This window comes from Astyanax mexicanus, chromosome 2 (assembly GCF_023375975.1).
Source record: "Astyanax mexicanus isolate ESR-SI-001 chromosome 2, AstMex3_surface, whole genome shotgun sequence".
Classification (NCBI taxonomy): Eukaryota; Metazoa; Chordata; class Actinopteri; order Characiformes; family Acestrorhamphidae; genus Astyanax; species Astyanax mexicanus.
Window position 1 is genome coordinate 69,262,016 of NC_064409.1, and position 20,877 is coordinate 69,282,892.

General features: G+C 40.0%; 1 protein-coding gene across 5 annotated transcripts in view; it reads left to right on the forward strand.

The window, feature by feature from the left end:
- Positions 1-20,877, forward strand: part of enox2 (ecto-NOX disulfide-thiol exchanger 2) — a 381,399-nt gene that overhangs the window by 247,142 nt on the left and 113,380 nt on the right. For 4 of the 5 annotated variants that reach the window (XM_049474865.1, XM_049474866.1, XM_049474868.1 and 1 more), the window contains 2 exons: positions 1,410-1,541; positions 19,422-19,577. In XM_049474865.1, the coding sequence (XP_049330822.1) occupies positions 1,410-1,541; positions 19,422-19,577 (288 nt within the window). The remainder of the gene's footprint in view (positions 1-1,409; positions 1,542-19,421; positions 19,578-20,877) is intronic. The other variant, XM_049474867.1, reaches the window with a different exon arrangement.

Here is a 20,877-nt window from a genome sequence, read left to right on the forward strand (position 1 = left end):
CATTCATTTAAACATCAAATCAAGGTGTCCTGATCTTAAGGGCACATCTTCATGTTATACAGTTCTGGAAAAAATAAGAGACAACTTACAAATGATGAGTTTCTTTGATTTTACCTAATTGAAAACCTCTGGAATATTATTAAGAGGAAGATGGATGATCACAAGCCATCAATCCAAGCTGAACTGCTTGAATTTTTGCACCAGGAGTGGCATAAAGTTATCCATAAGCAGTGTGTAAGACTGGTGGAGGAGAATATGCCAAGATGCATGAAAACTGTGATTAAAAACCAGAGTTATTCCAACAAATATTAATTTCTGAACTCTTAAAACTTAATGATTATGAACTTTTTTTGCATTATTTGATGTCTGAAAGCTCTGCATACATACATATAAAACATATATCTATAAATAGCAAAATCTGAGAATCTTATTTCTTTTCCAATAATAAGTGCAGCCAATAGGCCAATTTTTTTTACACTCAAGACAGCACTTTACGAAAGACCCCCTCTCTTGAGTCTACCAGTGTCTCTGAGATGCAGAGGAACATTAATTATCATGAATTACCCAACAGATCTTAATGTTTTAAGATAAAAAAAGATTCAAATCAGTGAATCTATATAAGAACAGATCACAGTGGAAAGCCACCTCAGGTTTGTGTGCCTCTGGGTGTCATATAATGTGTAGATTAACCCATCCCCATGAGTTTCATGACAAAACAGACCATTTCCCATCACATTTTCTCTTTTTCTAAACTTTCATTTAGTGTTAGGAATTAACTACTATTGGTCATGTGGTGTCACTGGATTGGATTAACAGAAACTCAACCATTCTCCACCATGGGGGAACCAAGGGCGGCAGTTGCCCCCCTGACCCCCCTTCTGAGCCAATGTCCCTGAGCCACAGAAGATCATTAATTATGCCAACAAGATCTTAATATTCTCAATGGATTGATGTCAGATGTTTCCGCTACATGAAAACGAGGCACCTCTGCTCTCTGAAAAAGTGTGAAGCGCAGACGTTTGAAGCAGGCGTCCTCCCCAGCTTATGTGATTTGCAGTGTTATTTTTTTTTGTTTTACTTCAGGCTCTTCCAAAGGGATTTGAATAATGTTTGTTGTGTCTTCACACTTGACAGAAGCCAGCAGTGCCAGGGGCTGTTTATATTTTTGTATACGTCTGCCTGCTCTTTCTCTCACGCGGAGCTAAAAAAGACTTTGAGACTTTGATTATGTGCTGATAGTCAGTGCCGCGTGACTTCCCGTGCGACTTTTTCCTCAGAATTCAAACTCTAGTCTGAAGTTCAGAGCCATTTCTTGCTTATTTGTTCAGAAAATGGAAAAAAAAAAATGGCAGTGAAACTGAATAAAACAAACCTTCCTAATTTATCTTTTATCTTTTATCTTTCTGCAGAAAGTCTGCGTAATATTGCCATGGATTCCAGCCCTTTAGGACTGCCCATGTCAGACCCAAACGCCTGGGCTACTGCCATGAACAACCTGGGTATGGCGCCTATGGGCATGACCGGCCAGCCTCTCATGTCAGGTACGCCTGGTTTAAATAGAAAAGCTGTCTCTCTTTCTGCATTTCATTACTTACAACAATAGCTTACTGCCTCTGCCTTTTTACTTGCTTTTGTACTGAAGTGTACAAACTGTATATGACTTTGTATTTATATTTTGTTTATAGGCTGCATTAACAGACAATCTGTACAATCTGTACAAAGTTAGCATAAAAGGTTTAGTGTGATCTACAGTAATTAGTTGTTAGTTGGGGAGCTGACATTAGTGTAGATGGACCTGCTGGATTAATTGCTAGTATTTGTATTCTTGCAGCAGCTCGGGGGTTAAACTGGACCTTAGTAGGTTTGTTTTATAATTAAATACATAAACAGCACTTAAACTGTTGAAAATTGTACGGTACATTATTGAACAAACTAAACATTCATTGAGAATGGGAGCTTTGCTTCTGGTCCTTTGGGCTGAGCTGTAAACTCAATGAAGGCAGTCTGAGACACACTTTGCCAATTTTGGCTTATTTTATTTTTTTAGAACTAAAGGAAATTAATCCACACCATCCATCCAGTTTTCTACTGTCCAAATACATTAGAAACACACTGAAGAAATCTTATATGTTGCTTTTCTAATCCAATCAAGATGTTTTACAGCATATTTTCTGTAAACATTGATTCCTTTATCCTGCTGGTGCTGGTGGGAACTTGCTTTGCTTCTGGTCCTTTAGGCTGAATTGTAAACTCAATGAAGGCAGTCTGAGACACACTGTGCCCTACCAAATGACAGTATTTCTGTCATTCTGTCATTCCATCTCAATCACCATCAATATTGCACTATTGTCTTCCGTCTTACATATGTATATTGTGTTGTTGTATTGTACAAAGTGCCTCCCACTCTTTAATATTATATATCTTATTTATTTTTATTTATATTTATATATCTATTTCACCCCCACCACTACTGCACCTTGTTTCTGTCTCATGTATGTCTATCTGTGTCCCTGCTGTATTGTACACATAGTGTCTCCCATTCTCTCTTTTATTATATCTATTATCTGTACTTGCTGTAATTTTTGGGAAGGAGAGTAACGTAATTTAAATTCTCTGTATGTCCTGTACATATGCAGTATTGACAGTAAAACTACTTGACTTGACTTGACAAATGAATAAACACGAGTAAAATCTCATCTCTGGTTGCAGATTCAACAACATAACAGCTTATTTTGACTTCATTTTTTTTTTTTAGAACTGAAGAAAATTAATCCACACCATTCATCCTATTTTCTACAGTGCAAATACATTAGAAACACACTGAAGAAATCTTATTTGAAGCTTTGCTAATCCAATCAAGATGTTTTACAGCATATTTTCTGTAAACACTGGTTCCTTCTGCCTGCTGGTGTTTGCTGGTAGCTCCGTCTGAACACTGAATAATGTTTTAAAAAAACGATTGTTTATTGCACTCTTCTTGGATTTAAGGCCGCAGAGGGAGTATACAGCTACAGGAAGTGATTGAGAAGCATGTTGTGTCCATTATCCATGTGAGAACTTGAAGCCTACTCTCAGCGCAGTCAGCGTGCCCAATTAGTCTCAGGGGCTTTTTTTGGCTAGCTGGTTTGTTGGTAGCACAATGTGAATGCATTGCTCATGTGTGCCTTACTCAGAGGAGAGGATTCTCCTGCCAGCTGGAGACCGAGGCAGAACATCTCTGCTAGTGTGCCGGTGTGAGTCACAGCAATGGAGCATGGTCTTAAACCTACACACCTGCCACACTCAGAGCCAGCAATCCTCCTCCTGTACCCACCTTCATATATAATCCCCGCTAAAGTGCAGCCAGGCATTCAGAGATGCTCTGCACCAAACGCTGTCGTTGATTCTGCTTGGATTGCGATGGTACAGCAAACAGAAAAGTCAAAATCTAACAGCATTCCCAAGAGGTGCAGACATTTGGAGCTGGGGCTAGGGATGGACCAAGACTACTTTAGTTTTTGAATTAGTTTTTCCGATTTTGCTGTTTATAGGTAAATGTTTGAGTAAAATGAACATTGATGTTTTATACTATAAACTACGAACAACATTTCTTCCAAATTCCACATAAACATATTGTCATTCACAGCATTTATTTGCGGAAAATGAGAAATGGCTGAAATAACAAAAAAGACGCAGAGCTTTCAGACCTCAAATAATGCGAAAAAAAAAAACAAGTTCATATTCATAAAGTTTTAAGAGTTCAGAAATCAATATTTGGTGGAATAACCCTGGTTTTTAATCACAGTTTTCATGCATCTTGGCATGTTCTTCTCCACCAGTCTTACACAGTGCTTTTGGATAACTCTATGCCTTTACTCCTGGTGCACAAATTTAAGCAGTTCAGTTTGGTTTGATGGCTTGAGATCATCCAGCTTCCTCTTGATTATATCCAGAGGTTTTCAATTAGGTAAAATCAAAGAAAATCATCATTTTTAAGTGGTCTTCTTGATCTGAGAGAAATGTTGCACACATACAGGAATGAAACTTGGTGAATAGGCATGCCAGACTGTTATTGGGTGATTCTCAGTGGCAGTGTTTCATCTTCAGTAACCATTAGTGATCTGCTTTCAGTGAGTTCTGCTTTTGTCTTGGTGAAGACAACCAACAAATAAGTGTTCTGAAGATTCATGGTCATCCTCAAGGTCAGTGATTTATTGTCACATGTGTAGAAGACCTGATGTCATGTGTGAGGTGTGTGGTGCAAATTCACACAATGCCAGACCACCTTTGGCCTTAGTGTTTTTTTTTAACACACACTTGGGTGGGCTATTTCAAAAAAACAATTCTCATGCTTATAGGGTTGTAATCTCAGGACCAGCCACAACACAAGACCTGTTATTAGTTGAAAATATGTGGGATGTTATCCACACTTTTGTTCCTTTTCGTGAATAGCTTTGAAATCTAGATCTTCTGTCTGGATGCAACAATTTTCGCTACTATGTTTTAACATTAGCAATATGGCATTCCTATGTATGGATTACTGCAGGCATGTGTCTTTCCTCCGTGCTCTTTATTAGAACCACTGCTCGATGCTCGATCAGCAGAGTCGCCGGAATATATGCCTCGGCGTACTCCAGTATGAGTGCATATTTCAAGTAAAGTGGACTGCGGGGATATTCAAGCCACCCACACTACTCTTTTTTTTTTCTTCTTCTTTTTTCCTCCCCTATTAAATCTCAGTGGCACTATTTACTGTGCCTCAGACTCCCCCTTTTCGCAAGATCACTGCTCAAGAGCGAATTATATACTTTACCAAGCAGGTTATAGGCAGGCATTTGGATGGCTTGGAATACTGATAGGTGTTTTATGTAGTAGAGACTGGAGAGCCTTGATCTGCGAGGCGTGCTGCAGCGGGGTGCTGAAACTGCCGTTAATGCGCCCCTGTTCCCTGACGATCCTGCAGCCGCTGCTGTAGATCTTGCCTTCCAATCAGTCCCTCCGCCGGGAATACCGTGGCCCCTCCGCTTCTTCTGGTACTCCACTTCTTCTTACAGCTCTGTTCAATGCAGATGAATATCCACGTGCTCCACTGCGTCACATTAACCTCATATCTGTGTTAATCTCTTTCATGCTGCGTTCTGTTCTGCTCTTGAGGTGGGCAAAGTGTTGTAGTGATGGGCAATATGGCAGATGTGTTATACTGTACATAGAGAGAAAGCATTAATGCAGTAATATGTTACTTTGCAGAAGCTCTTATATACTGGTGAATTTAGCTAAACCTGTCAAGCTACACCTATATGCACATCCAGCACTAGTTCAGCTTTACGTAGAAATTGTATTTCTGTAAAAAAAAAAAAAAAAAAAAAAAAACTATGAAACTGGACCCTGGAGTTACACACCAGACACAGTTCCAGGTGTTGGTTTGAGGAATTTAAAGCCCTGTAGGGATCTGGAAGAGAAAGGTCTGGTAGCTCCATTAGAAGGTTTGGAATGAGCCAGACTGGTGTGATGGTTTTATGGCTGATGATTTTGCTCAATTTATTCTTTAAAGCAAGGGTGTCCGGATTGGGCCATTTTATGATTTATTTACTCTTATTTAAATTATTAATTAGTATATCACTTAATTATTGGATGGTCATTGTAGATGCCTCATAGTTGCTTAACTAAAATTCAACTTGCATTCCACTGTATGTATATTCATTGCAACTATTAATTGCAATTGAATGTTTGGTGTACACCCAACTCTAACCTGAACCTTAATCTTAACATTTTAGAGTTAGGCATGTAGTTACATTCATAGCACTTCAAATCCTTTAATTTGGCCAAAAATAGACTATGCAGTTTATAATCCAGTGTGCTTTATGCATGAATTTTACCAGTCAGGGTATAAGGAGCATTAAATCCACTCCTCTTAAGTACATAGTTATACAGGAGTTTCAGTTTAGTTCTCTAGCAGCATTAGCATTAGCCGCTAACCATGCTAAGTGCTAGCTTTTTTACCGTTCAGAGGTGAGTGTATCGGACTGTAGCATGTGCATTTACTGTGTTAAAACAAGCTACGTGAGATATATGTCTAGCTAAGATGACCCTGGTTTACCAGAACACTCAGGGTTCCTCAGTGAAGTGCTGTCGGGCAGTATTAGCTGCTAACCGCAGCTGAAGCTAACATCCATGCTTGTCCATGTAATGTATTCATATCTCCTTTTGTAGTGTATAGTAACTTTTTTTTAGTTGATTGTCCTAAACTCTTCTGGTCCAGACTCTTATTTACACACCCAGCAAATCCGCCTGAAGTTCACCTCCAGCTCTGTCTCAAAGCCAGTTGTGGACTGAGAGTATTGTAGGTGTGTTAGGGAGGGGTTGGTGCTGTCTGGCAGCACTGCTCTCCTCATTAATCACACAGGGAAAGCAGCTGTTGCCTCCACCCTCTCCCAGCCCGCACTGGACCCTTACTTTCCACCGCTTCCATCCTACACTGCGGCTTTGCTGTATCAGCAGATTTCACTGCTTCACTTGCACTCAGACTGATCACACATAGCGCTCATATTTTATACCACAGACTCGCTCAGGCCAATCAGGACAACCTCAGAGCTTCAGCTCAACACAGCCCTTGTTAAAGGCTGTTACACATCTGATTTAAATCACTCCAATCATGCACAGTAAAAAAAAAATAACAGAAAAAAAAAATAGAGGACATTTGGTAAGGTATGCACAGTTATGCAACTGCTCTATTCTAACAAAGAGTCCTGTGTCCAGTCTTGTGCAAAGGTTTAAATAATCAGTCAAAATAATCTGTACATTGTGACCTGTTTAAAGGTTTGTACCCCATTTACACCAGGTCACTTCAATAGACAAGTATCTGGATTGTTTCATGCAAAGATTTTAACTGCATGCATTTAACTACATACACACTTGGTAGACAAATGAGTCTCTGAATAGTCACGCAGAAATCAAATTACTGTGTGGAACGGAAAGTACATATTAGCGTAATTTCAAGGCTATAAGCTGCTACTTTTTCACACACTTATATATATATATATATATATATATATATATATATAATATACAAATATACAATTTATTATATATTTTTTAATGGTGCGGTTAATATGTTTTTTTTTTTGTTTTTTGTTTTAATGGGCAACAGCAGTTCGAAAAGAGGCGGAGGTTAAATTCACGTGTATCGGAGGTGGCATTAACTAGTAGATGAGGTAGGGTGGTGATCATCCAACATCTTGACCTCTCAAATGCTCTTGTCTCTGAATTTCAATCTAATTTTCCACATAGCTATCTCCAAAATTTAGTAGAAGCCATTTCATTAGACTCTTTTTAATACCCTTGATTCTAGAAGCTGCGATGAATGAGCAGGTGATTTTACTTTTTTCACATTTACTTTAACTTTACCCTTGTGTTTTTTTCTTCACAAACACATTTAATCCCATTCCCTTAATCATATTGCAGGATTGATCCTGTCTAGTTACAAAGGCAGAGCTGGTTTTGAAGTAAAGACACACGACACATTGCTTGTTGAGCACTGCGGTTCTAAGGGACACTTAAAGACCCTGTTTGAGCTTGTTCCCGAGATGAAACTCCATCAGAGGCGCATACTCCGAGCGAGCGTGATGCAGGCGTGTAAACGGCGTGCCGGCTGAGACTGGAGAGTGCTCACAGAGGAGTGCTCGCTCTGCACTGTCTGACTTTTCCAATTCCCCCCTCCAACAGCACAGAGCTGCCTTCCATCAGAAGCCCGGCTGTCTCTGCCCAAGTAAACAGCTACCTCAGTCTCTGCTGATCCTTTAAGTGGAAGTGTGTGTTAGTTTTTCTTATCCTTTTTTTTTTTCTTTTTTTTTATCTATCCCTCTTCCAATTCTCTGAAGCAGGATTTGCTTGTGCTGCCTCGAAGCAGAGCACGGCTCCAAGTGCTCCCAGGCTCAAGCCAAGTGGATCGGCTCTTGAACTTTCATCCAGCTGTATAAATAAGACTCAGTTCTATTAGTCCATCAAACGTGTCTCTGTTTTGGCTCCGAGGAGGAGAGGTCAGAGAACAGACATCGCAAGACAGCTGTGACATGCTGCCAATGATGCGTCTCTGTGTAAACTATGTAGTTTAATTTAATGAATTAGAAATGTACACTGTTTGGAGAAAAGCTCATTCATTGTTTCTTATTGAGGAGTAAAATAACAGAAAAAGAAAAAGAGTTTATTCTGCTTGTTGATTTAACTGTCTGTTTCTACTGTCCGGAAAAGAAGGTTGTCGACTAGACTCATCCCAAAAGTATTGGCTGGAGCAGCATCATTACAGAGAACCCAGTTTCACTGCTGCAGAGCTCAATGCTGGGTCTTTTTAAACTCTGTGCACCACTGTATTTAGTATGATGTTAATAGATGATTGATGTCTATCTGCTCCAGAGTGTCCTGTTATATTGGCAGTACTTGACTCCAGGGAAATGTATAGATTGGATGTCTGACAGTCGCTTATTTAGTGTTGTGTTTAAACCCTGTCCACTAGTTAGCAGTGTCGTACTAAATCGATTATCCAATGATTCTGATTGGATATAGAGTAAACTTTTCTTTTATGCATATTATTGTGTTTATGTTTTGGAATATTCAGAAATTATATGATTTAAACACACCATCATAATACATCTGATTATATTGTACTGTAATGTTTTTATGTATTTATTGATATTTTATATGTTTTCTTTGGTAGCATGTTGCTTAGGTTAACTCAGTAGTCACGTGCTCATGTTCATGCTCATACAAGAAAAATTGATTGTTTGAACAACAAAAACTTTAGCACTAAGGTACCACTTTTTTGGTACCACTTTAAAATAAGGTTCCTTTATAAAGGGTTTATAAATAAATAATAAAGGAGTTTATTAATGGTTATGAATTAAATAGGACATTAAAATAGGACTAAATAAACACAAATAGAAAGTGACAATAACTTTAACATATCTAGTAAAATAATATAGAAAGTCAGTTTAGTCATTTTAATATTTTATTATAGTTAAATGAATAAAATTATTCACAAAAAGCTCAATGATAACTAATGGTAAAGACAAAGTAAGATAAGCATCTAGTAAGATTTGAGGTTTAACAGTATAAACGAATGTGGAATCACTATTTGGTACAAGACTGGTCACTGTTGCCCTTCCTATTTATGTGTTGTAACTGCTTATTAAGGGATTATAACCTAATTAATAACATTATAAACTATTTATAAACCCTTTTTAAATGAGCTTGATTTTAAAGTAGTACCTAATGTTTATCTGTAAAACAGTTTCACACTGCAGAGTTTAACAGTTTCCTTCTGTAAAACTTCCTCACTGCTGCCGGCTGTGTGTGTTTATGCCATCTTTAGAGCAGTGGTGTGAACAGAGAGCAGAAATAAGGAATAAGAGCTTAGAGGTGGACTTAACATATATTTATCTTGAATATATAAGGTTTGCCCTGATCCACTGGACTGGATTTTATTTATTCATTTTATTTATTAATTATTTTGATTAGTCCAAATGGTCAAAATGTCTAAAAAGTCACCAGATTTGTCAGATGTTGCATATATTTCTTTATATTATACGTCAGCGCACAGACGTTTGCGTACATTTCACCAGGCATCCTTATCCAGTGTGCTGCAGTCTTATGAAAATCTAACCTGCATTGCTGACGAATATGATTACTGGTTTCCCATGTATTGTAAGCACACACGTCAGACAGCCATCTGAACACACTCTGCACGTGAAGCCCCTGCACACGTCTCCTTTGAGTAATGGCGTGTGCCTCTGTGGGCCTTTCGGTCAATACTGATGAATATATCCAGATTCTCATTGCGGTCTCTTGGCAGCACTAACGAAGCGCCCGTGGCTAGGCCTTGCAGCCGGTGCGCTAATGAAAGTAGATGACTCTTTTCAACGTGATGATTTTGTTAATTTGTTTTTGTTTATATTTTGATTACAATCCAATTACACACAGGGCCTGAGACAGGGATTTATTGGACCCATCAAGGCTGTAAAGCAATTTAAAGGAAGATGAAGAGCTTTACGCCTCTATAGGTGGCCAACAAATACAGTATAAACATAGCCTACGCTCTGGTCCGCTGTGTGTTCCTCTTCCCGGGCTAATTCTGGCCCTGTGTTATGAAGATGAATACGCTAGTCATATTATTCACAGAGCTTTGTTGTCAGCTCCTATTAAGCAGTGTTTACAAAGGACTGTTTAGAAGAAGAATATCCCGTTTCCTGACAAAGCTCGACACGATTTTCTGCATTATGTGCAGTATGATTGTGGTCTAACTACGCTGTAATGATGCGCAGTGGAAGTGTTCGGGGTTGTTGCTGTTGTTGTTTTTTATTAGTTTTTTTTGTTTGTGTGTGTACGTTTGTGTGTGTGTTCTTATATCCCCATCTGGCAGCATTATCAGCTATCTATTGTGTGCACCCTAGCGCTCATTGCCTCCCCGCAATATTAGAGAAATGAGAAAGTCCTAAATGATGAATTTCCCGTCTGTTCCCAGAGACCCCTTTGGCTCGGTGCTCTTGGCATTAGGGATGAACGCTGATTTCCAGGCCCGGGCTCCGCTCTGCTCCTGCCTCCCCTGCCTCGCAGTGAAGCCTCGGCTAAATTGGGATGCAAAACGGCTGGTCTTTGAGCCGCTGATTTCTCTCTAAGCCTTTTGGCACCGAGTGTGGAGTAAGGGGTGGAGGGGCGGAGCCTGTGCCTGCCTCATTAGAGACTTCCCAACATGCCTCTTGGGAGCTGGCTGTGCCTTTTCGCTAGCTGCTGCTGCTGGGGACGTTTGCCCAGGAAATCAGCGAGAGCCCTCCGCAGCACTCAGCGGCGTGCACCAGCTGCCAGCAGCTCTGCAGTTAAATGCCAGGCTGATTTTTCTGACTCCCCTCGCACTTTTGATTGATGGCTGCCTTATATCGCCCTTGCCTTTAGTGAACTTTAGCGATTCAGGGCCATTACCTTTTATAAGACCGTCCGGAGACTGTAGGTGTATGAATCCTACATCAATGTTTCATGGGAGATAAAAGAGAAAGAAGCAGTCGTGAAATATTCAAAGCTCACATCAGTTCAACCCATCATTTTTAGACGTTTTTACACCTAGAAGTTCAGAACAGAGTCCGAAAAATGTTCATGGTTAGGTGTGTTACATTGTGAAAATTTGGTTCGATTAGTTTTGGTTTCACACAAAAGTAAAACTTTTACTGCATTCTGTTCTCATCATGTACGTGGGCTGCGTCTCCATATACTCCACTTGAGTTGTATGGTTTATAAAAGGGCATTTCGCCTATTCTTTTTCTTCTTCTATTGTTTAATTGGCAGATAAAGATATATTGCCTCAAATTCCTGTAGTCTGTCTGAAATTCTGAACTGATCTAAGGGTGTTTTCACACCTCTAGTTGGTTTTTATGGTCCGAATCAGTTTATGAGGCCGTTTACTTGGAGTGTTTTCTCCCTCTGTTTGGTTTGGTTTCACACAGGCACAAACTAAAACCACGCAAGCACATTGTCTCCTCTGATTGGTCAGAGAGCTGTCTGGAACTGGATTAAGAAAGTAAAAAGCTAAATGATTCTGTGGTCCAACGCGTATATCTGTGCACTGAGAAGCTGATTTAACAAAGAAAGCAAAAAAAATTTGCTGCGCATTCAGTCACAGTGTTTTTAATGGGATGTGCAGCGCAGATGTACACAAGAGTTGTGCTGCTGCGAACAGTGAACACTGCACAGACCACGTGCGTAAACAGCATGGAGCAGCAGAGACAGCGTTTGTTCATAGATGTGGTAATTAGCGTTATTTGGCTAATATATCAGAATAAACTGCACCTTATTAGCAGTTTAGCTTAAGTAAAAATAATATATTTGATAGCTGCGACTGATCGAGACCAGATATTGATCTCAGATCTCAGAATTTTTCACCACAAGCGAACACTTCCGAGTTTGTTTGGGACCGGACTGAGACCAGCTATTTTTGTCTGACAAGATTTTGGTACTTTGGTCTTTAGAACCGTGGATCACAACACTCTTCATACCTGCCATTTGGTTTGGATCAAACTAAAAAAATGTCTGAAAGTCCGGACCAGACAAGGTAGAGATGAAAGCATCTTCAGCTACAGATCTTGAGGTAGCTTCTCTATTTGTGTTCTCTTGTTTATCAGCACTAGTAGACCTGCTGTTTTCTGGTTTCAGCCTCAGGGTTTGGCGAGGCACAGCTTGAACGTCTATCAGAGAGCCACAGTTTAGAGTCGGAGCCTCTACAGAGTTGGCGTTCTCTCAGTAGCAGTAGCTAGCTGTTAGGATTGGGCTGGATAGTGTGAGTGTGTGAGCTCCTCTGATTTAAGAGCTTCCTCCTCCCCATGACTCTTCTGTCTCCACAACCCTCTGTTTTGGGTCATTAACTGAACAGAAACCATGAAACATGGATGCGGGCCGCACATCCATCCTTTGTTTCTCGGCTCCAGAAGATCTACCTGGGTGTCTCCTTGAAGCCAAAACAGTAAATAATCAATGTTATTCTGCAGAGCTGCAGCAGCAGCACAGTGGTCTTTCCTTTTCCATGCCCTCTGAAAGAAACGCTAAAAATGACTCAGAAATCAGAAATGCACCCTGCCCGTGCTTTGATCACACCCTGAATTCTTCTTTTTCTTTCACTAATTCATCCTGAAAGATGGTTTTGGTTGTGATCATCTGTCCTGTGCATGTCATGAATAAATATCGTCCTCTGCTCTAATTTTTAACACTCCGCTCTTTCTTGGGGAACAAGCCTGTGATTTCTCTCACCGCTTAATGTGCCGTGTTCCAGCCGAAAGCGGGCTCCATAATTCATCAGCGCGGTGCCTCTATTAGCCGTCTGCCAGGGAAGCGAGCGCTAGGAGAGAGCCTGGCACCTGCTGCTAGAAGCCACATGAAAGGCCGTTGCACTGGGTTGCTTCCCTTTTCCCCAGAACACAGCTGTCAGGGCTGCCTTTGCTCTTAAACTATGGTGCGAGAACAGTCAGGGGGGCTGTCAGGGCTTTCTCAGACACGGCGTGTACGCCATTCTGCATGCTGAACACTTTCAGGATATCTGGACTATCGATATGTGAAAAAGATGATGTAAGGACGCCTCAGAGCTTGAAGGAGAAACCTAAAAATGCAGAACTTGGTGGAATATTGAAGTTATAGTTTAGTAAAAATGTTCCCTATTACTTAAAATGTATTAAATCAGCTGAGACATATGTTTCTTAAGCTTTGTACTGGAGCTACAAACCCTATAAAGCTTTCAAGTAATGGAAGCTTATGCACACCTATTAGCACAGTTAAAATGCTGTGACAAGGTCATCTCACACACTTAACTTAATCAGTGTTGGATGGACCATGATTTAGCAAGTCATTTACTGTGTTTTTCGCATATGTTTGTATAAGGCACACATGATTATAAGGTGCACTGTCAATAAAGTCTATTTTCTGGTCTATTTTCATACATAAGGCTCATCAGATTATAAGACGCATTATGCAATACTAGTAAGGAACAGGGGTGCCGCCATGTTTTCCTTTTAATGCAGCAAAATACAGATAAACTAGCTTAAATAAACAAAACTGTCATTCTTAAATTGGATGTTAATCTACACAGATTGAATTCATCTACAGATTTTTCTCCTTCTGTGAGTAAAGCACATGGTGTTTTAACATTTTTTACTTTTATTTTGTGGTTGCTTAAAATATCACTTACAAATCCGTCACCAACCTCAGATATAGGTAACACACAGTATACTGACATAGTGAATATGTGTAATATATATATATACATTTTTTATATTTAGTTATAGGCAGCAGGGATTGCTGTTATATGTGTTGAACTCTGAGACGGCTCTGGGTGTGACTAGCATGCATGTGCGTCAATTACTGGTATATATGCATCAGAAAACAGCCAAGCAACCAAACTCTTTGGATAAAAAATACATTTTGTCATATATCAGTATGTGCATCAACCATCTGCTGCCCTGCTTGTATCTTCAGTAGCTTTACTCTTGCTATATATGTGTATATGCAGTAGATTCCTGCATGCATGGTCTTATTGTCTGTAAATTGAACATGTGTGTATTACTTATAGAACATGTATATATGTGGTGTGTTGTTATTATTATTTATTTGGAGGTCTCAGAACTCCATTACTCATACATGTGAAAGCGTTACATGCAGCAGTACACCTGGGATCCTCGAAGCTCTGGGTCGGCCAGTATCTCAGCGCTTCAGAGCTGATGCAGCCTCTGATAGGCCGGCTCTCTCTTCCACCCTCTCACTTCCTGGAAGCGCTGATGAGTGATGAGCTGAAAATGATGCAGCACCTCTCTGCACTGTGCTCACAGTCTCTGCCACTGATGCCACACATCAACCCGTGTGTGATCTGTCACCTGCTGTTATGAGTCTTCCTCCCATGCCGTTTTCATTTCTGTATTTTTACCCTCTATTTTACCAGCAAGGCTGAACATACAGTGCTGTTTAAGCGGATTGAAAGCAAAGAAATATAATGCAATTCAAATGAAACAAATTAAATAAATACAAATTAAAATTAAAGTAATTTCTGACCATATGGAAACAATATGGATAGTGTTTATTCACAATGCCTTGTCTCTTTTGCTTTAGAAGTCTTAGAGCTTTTAATAGCATGTTTATGATATCTCTGATTGTATCCATCCATCTTCTTTTTTGGCTCCAGCTGTTCTAAGCATAACTGTATTTTCCTGTGAACTAGTCCTTCTTATAATCGATATATAGTCTAATTTAAGAGCTTTAGTTTTGTTATTTGTAGAGAAACAGTGTTATTTTGCAACCAATTATTCGGGGAAACAAAAAGAAAAAGAAGATTTCTGAGGCTCATACTCCTCATTGCACTCCCCCAACCCCCCAGCAGCTAGCTCATATACAGAGCAGAGAGTAAGGGACAGAGCCAGCAGAAAGAGCCGACAGAGACAGGTGACAAACAGCAAGTTTAAGTTTATTTATACGCTCTACTCACACAACTTAAATGAGTAAAGAGTAAAGCATCAATAATCACACTTACTATTAGTTTACTTACCTTTCAAAAAGAGGCTGTTTTTCAACTAAATGATATGAGCTGCACAGGGCTAGAATAGTAATGTTAGCTGATCAAAATTAAGCCTTAGCTAGCATTTGTTTGTTTGCCAAAATACTGGCTTGACTGAGTTTCTCTGCGTAAATTTCACTCACATGTGACTTGAGTGACGCTACTGAGGGACATTTAGGACAAAAATTGCACTGCTAAAGCACTTCTGAGGTAAGTGTATGATTAAAATTGGATGGCACAGTGGCTTAGTGGTTAGCACGTTCGCCTCCCAGCACTGGGGTCTTGGGTTCAAGTCCCTATATGGGTGGAGTTTCCATGTCCTCCCTGTGTCTGCGTGGGTTTCCTCCCACAGTCCAAAAACATGGAGATCAGGTTGTTGAATTGAATACTCTAAATTGATCTGATGTGTATGTGTAAGTGTGCAGTAAGTATGTAAGTTTGTGTGTTCGTAAGTGTTTGCCTAGATATGGATTAGGTAAATACTGTAGTGCCTGATGCAGTCCTCCATGTGGACGGTCGTTTCCAGTTGAGAGTATGCTGTGTGCTATTGGCTTTCCAATGATTTCTAATGACAAACACAGAAAAATAACCAAAGACCTGTCCCCCAAAATGCGTGTTCTGTATTAAAACGAAAGATATTCTAAAGCAATTAGTTCAGTTTTTGTTTTAGCCAGAAATTTTCCTTTCAGTGTATTCATACCCAACAGTGACGTCTGATTTCCCAGACCCACTTTTCTCCCATTGGTTTTTCCCCTGGTGAATAATACCATTCCTGACCCAACTGACACCGCTGTTAATTCTTTAATATCAGGTCCGTTTCAGATGGACACCATGTAGAATTAAACCAGTCTCCCCCAGGCTGCTAGCCAGCTCCCACTGAGCTACACACTTGGAGCGTTACTAGAAGGTGATATCACTTGTGTTTCGATTTGGAGGAGGGGGATTATTCACCGCTCGCATGCTCACACGCTGTCCCCCACTGTGTTGAGCGGGCTTAGATGAAATCTCCCCTTTCAAGTCGGCCTTCTGCTTCAGCGGCTCGCTCTGTGTTTCTGAGTAATACTGGGTGATTAAGTGCCGCCGAATTAGCGCCGCTGCCTTGGAGCTCGCAGCGGGGGCAGCGGAGCCGGGTCCAGCCATTGGCATTCAGAGCAGACGGCAGCAGCAGCAGCCCTGCCAGAGCGTGCCCCGTTTCGTCACCTGCTATCAGTCCTTCTCTCATCCAGCGAGAGCCACAGAGAAGAGTCATCACCCGGACGTCTGGGCTGCAACTTATCACCCACCTCCATTAGTGTGGGGTGTGGGACACGGATGCCCACGCTAATGCAATCAGTAAGCCAGACGGAGCGACTGTCTGCTCCCCGGCCTCTGTTTGATCACGCCGCACCTCCTGTCCCAGAACCTGCTAATGGTGCTGCTGGAACGGGCTGCTGCCACCTGCACATCCCTCATCTGTCTGTTGGGCTCTGTCTGCTGTCGTTTGTTTCCTCTCCTGGTCTGATTTTCCTTTGTCTCTGAAAGCCTGTTCGCCTGTTCCGGTGCTGCCAGGTCCCTGTAAGGAATCGGTCTTGCCGTAATGTGATGCGGTTAGTGTTTGGTCTTGCCCGTCTTGGTTCTCGTTACTGTCCTCTAATGGAGTTTCCTGACAATGGATGTAATGTATAGAGTGTGCTGTAAAACAGTGGCTCTGCTGAGGCTCTTCTGAAGCTGCTTGTCTGTTCAGGAAGTGTTAGATCATCATGTCTTCTGGGATGTGTACCAATAGAATATGATAAACTTTCTTTCTTTTGTGAAATCTTTGCTTAAAGCGGCAGTGCAAGATTTTGTGTAATGTAAATAAAATCATGAATGTAAGTGAATATATTTATATTAGTGGAGTCAATTCAAATACTAGTATATAGTTGTATGTTTGAGGGGAGATAGAGATGATTTCTCTGGTCTGGATCAGTTGATGAGTTTGTTTACTTGGAGCGTTTCTCCTTCTGTTTGGTTTGGTTTCACACAGGCATAAGCCTAAATGCGCACCAGCATGTGAGCACACTGTCTCCTCTGATTGGTCAGAGCTGTCTGGCGCAGGAGTAAGAAAGTAAATATAGCAAAAAAATTCTGTGATCCAGCATGGATATCTGTACAGTGTGAAGCTGCTTTAACACAGAACGCTGAATATTTGCCACAGTGTTTTTAATGGGATTAAACATATACATTAAAGTTTTTAAGTTAAAAGCAACAGAATGTTTGAGCTGAGAGTGGACAGAAGGTTCTAATTAATGGTATTAGTGTTTTGACACTCCATCCCTACAATGTCTAATACAGTACATTCATTCTAAAAACAGAGTGGTCTAGTAGATATCTTAGATGTAATTGCTCTCTACATTTTGACAGTATTTTATAAATGAACAAAATAAATACTCTCAAAAACATGTAATTTCACACAGCAAATTATTTACATTAATCTGCATAAAAAAGTACTCTTCCATGTGCTTGATTCAATTACACATTCCCACCAGAGAGGTAATGCGATTACTGTTTAAGTTTGTGCACCGTGGTTCTTGTCATTGTCCTCTAATGGAGTTTTCTGACAATAGACGTAATGTAAAGAGTGTGCTGTAAAACAGTGGCTCTGCTGAGGCTCTTCTGAAGCTGCTTGTCCAAACAGAAAGTGTTGGATCATCTGAAAGCACCTTGTCTCTGAGGTGTGTCTTCTGGGATGTGTACAAGTAGAATATGATGAACTCACCTTTTATGTGAACTCACTTTGAACACTACTTTGAAAGCTTTTAATGTATATGGCTTTCTTCTTTCTAATGATCTGTGCTGTTCTCTGAGGGCCGGTTCTAACTGGGTTTGATCAACGATGCTGACTGGACACTTTGTGATTAATGTAGAATTGGCTGTGGAAGTTCTAACAGCTTGAGATTCTACAAATAGTGGTATGTCGGATGTATCTCTCCCCCTGATCTTTTTATGATCCCAGATAGAGTGTGAGAAAAAAAAAATGATTTATCGAAAGTATTATGTTTAAAAATTTAAAATACAGTATTAAGATACAGCTCTGATTTTGCCACATTGAAAACCTCTGGAATATAATCAAGAGGAAGATGGATGATCACAAGCCATCAAACCCAGCTGAACTGCTTGAATTTTTGCACCAGGAGTGAGTAACATAAAGTTATCCAAAATCAGTGTGTAATACTGGTGGAGGAGAACATGCCAAGATGCATGAAAACTGTGAGTAAAAACCAGGGTTATTCCACCAAATATTGATTTCAGAAATCTTTATGAATGTGAGGTGCCAGAACCATTGTGGCTCAGAGGAATTATTTGTTATCTTATCTTCTGAATTTGGTTGAGGTTTGCCACAGACTTGAAAGACTCAAGAAATCTGTGCCATGAACAGCAGTACAAATTGTCTTCTTGAGTACTTGAGAAAAAAACAAGAAAAACCTCATTCTTGTTTGGAGCATGGTAGCCTTAGTACTAACTGATTTTCTGAGCTGGATTAATCACTTACTTTTTATAGCAGATTGATGGAAGTGTATTCAATTATAAATATTAGAATGTGTTTAAAAAAAAACTCATATCACAACATTTTCTTTCATTTTCTGATATTTGAATAGGTGTCTAGCCCTATATGGCAAATATAAACATTAAGTTTAAAATTACTGGAAAACTACTTTAAATTACTTTAAATAGGGAGTTTCTAAAAATCTGTTTTTATAAACGCAATATATGGCCTTTCTTGCAGTACTTGCAGTATCAGAATATCGCAACATGTTGAATCGTAACCCCTGTATTGTGATGTGTATCATATTTCCAGCTGCTTTCCAATACACAATACAGGGATGCAGGATCAGCTGGACTTCTTTGAGATTGAGTTCTTGCACAGGCAAATAAATAAGTCTCACATCTGCCGCTCTGCTTTAACTCAAAGTAGAACTGAAATGAACTGGCTGGTCCAGCCAAAAAAACATATTTCTGTACAGACATCAGCACCAGCGCTCCCCACAGGTGCGAGACAGAGTGGATGGAGAGGCCAGTGCCATTTCCATATCAAAAAGCCTCATGCTGGAAATGCAGCAGCTGTACTTGTTGTGCTCTGCCTGTGTAAGAATGCGACTGTGCTTTTTACTCTTTACTCAGCAAAGGACACAGAGCATGAGCTCCCAAACAAACACTATGCAAAATACAAGTCAGTTCGAATGTGTTCCATCCCAAAGCCTTTTAAATATGCACTAGCTTTATTTTTATTTATTCATAAGAATAAATATTTACCCTGCACCGTGAAATGTTCTATCGTTTCAGTGAAGATCTGTGTAACTACAGCCTCTACACCTCCGTCACCTGTAGCTCTGTTCCTGTCTTCTTCCTACAGATTTTGACCCCAGCCTTGGCATGATTCCGGGCATTGCTCCAATGAATCCCATGATGCCCGGCCTCGGCATCGTACCTCCGCCCATCTCTCAGGATTTGCCCATTGTGAAGGAGATCATCCACTGCAACAGCTGCACCCTGTTCCCTCCCAACCCCAGTAAGTCTATAGGGATGTTTTAACACACGTACTGCTTAAGATATGCTTTAATCTATATATATATATAAACATGGCTTTTTAAACAGTAGGCTTAACACTTTTTCGAATGCTTGTCAAGTCCCAGTAGAGAAGTATTGCCAATAGAATACGACTCTCTGCAGCAGAATGTGAACATGATTGAACATGAACTACTGGCAACATGTCTAATGGTAGGAGTGGGCTTCAGGAGTGTAAACCCCCCAATATGAAGCTGTAGAGCTGTGGAACAGTGTTCTCTGAAATTATGCCCCTCCTTCCAATTTTTAGGATCACTTGGGGAGTTGGAGACCAAGTGGTTTCTTCTCTGGGCACTGAGTGGTCCAGCGATCTAAAGCGCTGCCACTATGATCGGGAGATCGCTGGTTCGAATCCCGGTCATGCAGCTTGCCATCAACTGCTGGAGCCCTGTGAGGGCATCTTATCAGAGTGGACAACAAGGGAATACACATTTTTAAATGATGTTCTGATGTTTTTGTACATTTTAATTACTAATTGAGCTTTATATTTATTTTCTATTTTTTATTTGTTTCTTGATAAATTATTTGGTACCCTTCTATAAAAAAGGACTCACAAGTGTCATTATGTGCCAAATGATTAACCTTTAAAATTTGCTAAAATTATCAGAATATTTTATATTATATACACCTCTGGAAAAAAAATGAAGAGACCACTTCAGTTTCTGAATCAGATTCAATAAAATTTGTGTCAATTAGAGCATTTGTTTTGCAGAAAATGAGAAAAGGCTGAAATAACTAACTGAAATAAATAATGAAATAACTGAAATAAATAATAAATCCATATTCATAAAGTTTTAAGAAAGTTTTTCAGAAATCAATATTTGGTGGAATAACCCTGGTTTTTAATCACAGTCTTCATGCATCTTGGCATGTTCTCCTCCACCAGTCTTACACACTGCTTTTGGATACATTTTTGCCACTCCTGATGCAAAAAATCAAGCAGTTCAGCTTGGTTTGATGGCTTGTGATCATCCATCTTCCTCTTGATTATATTCCAGAGGTTTTCAATTTGGTAAAATCAAAGATACTCATAATTTGTAAGTGGTCTTCAGAGCTATATATATTTTATTTTAATTAAGTGACACCTAACACAACATTTAGAGACAATCCTGGCAAACAAGCAATTTCTGTAGCACTCAGTAAGATATTCACCTGTCAACACAAACAGAGCTTGGTCCACTCTTCTTGAGCAAACTGCTCCAGCTGTCTCACGTTTGATGGGTCTCTTCTGCAGACTGCATGTT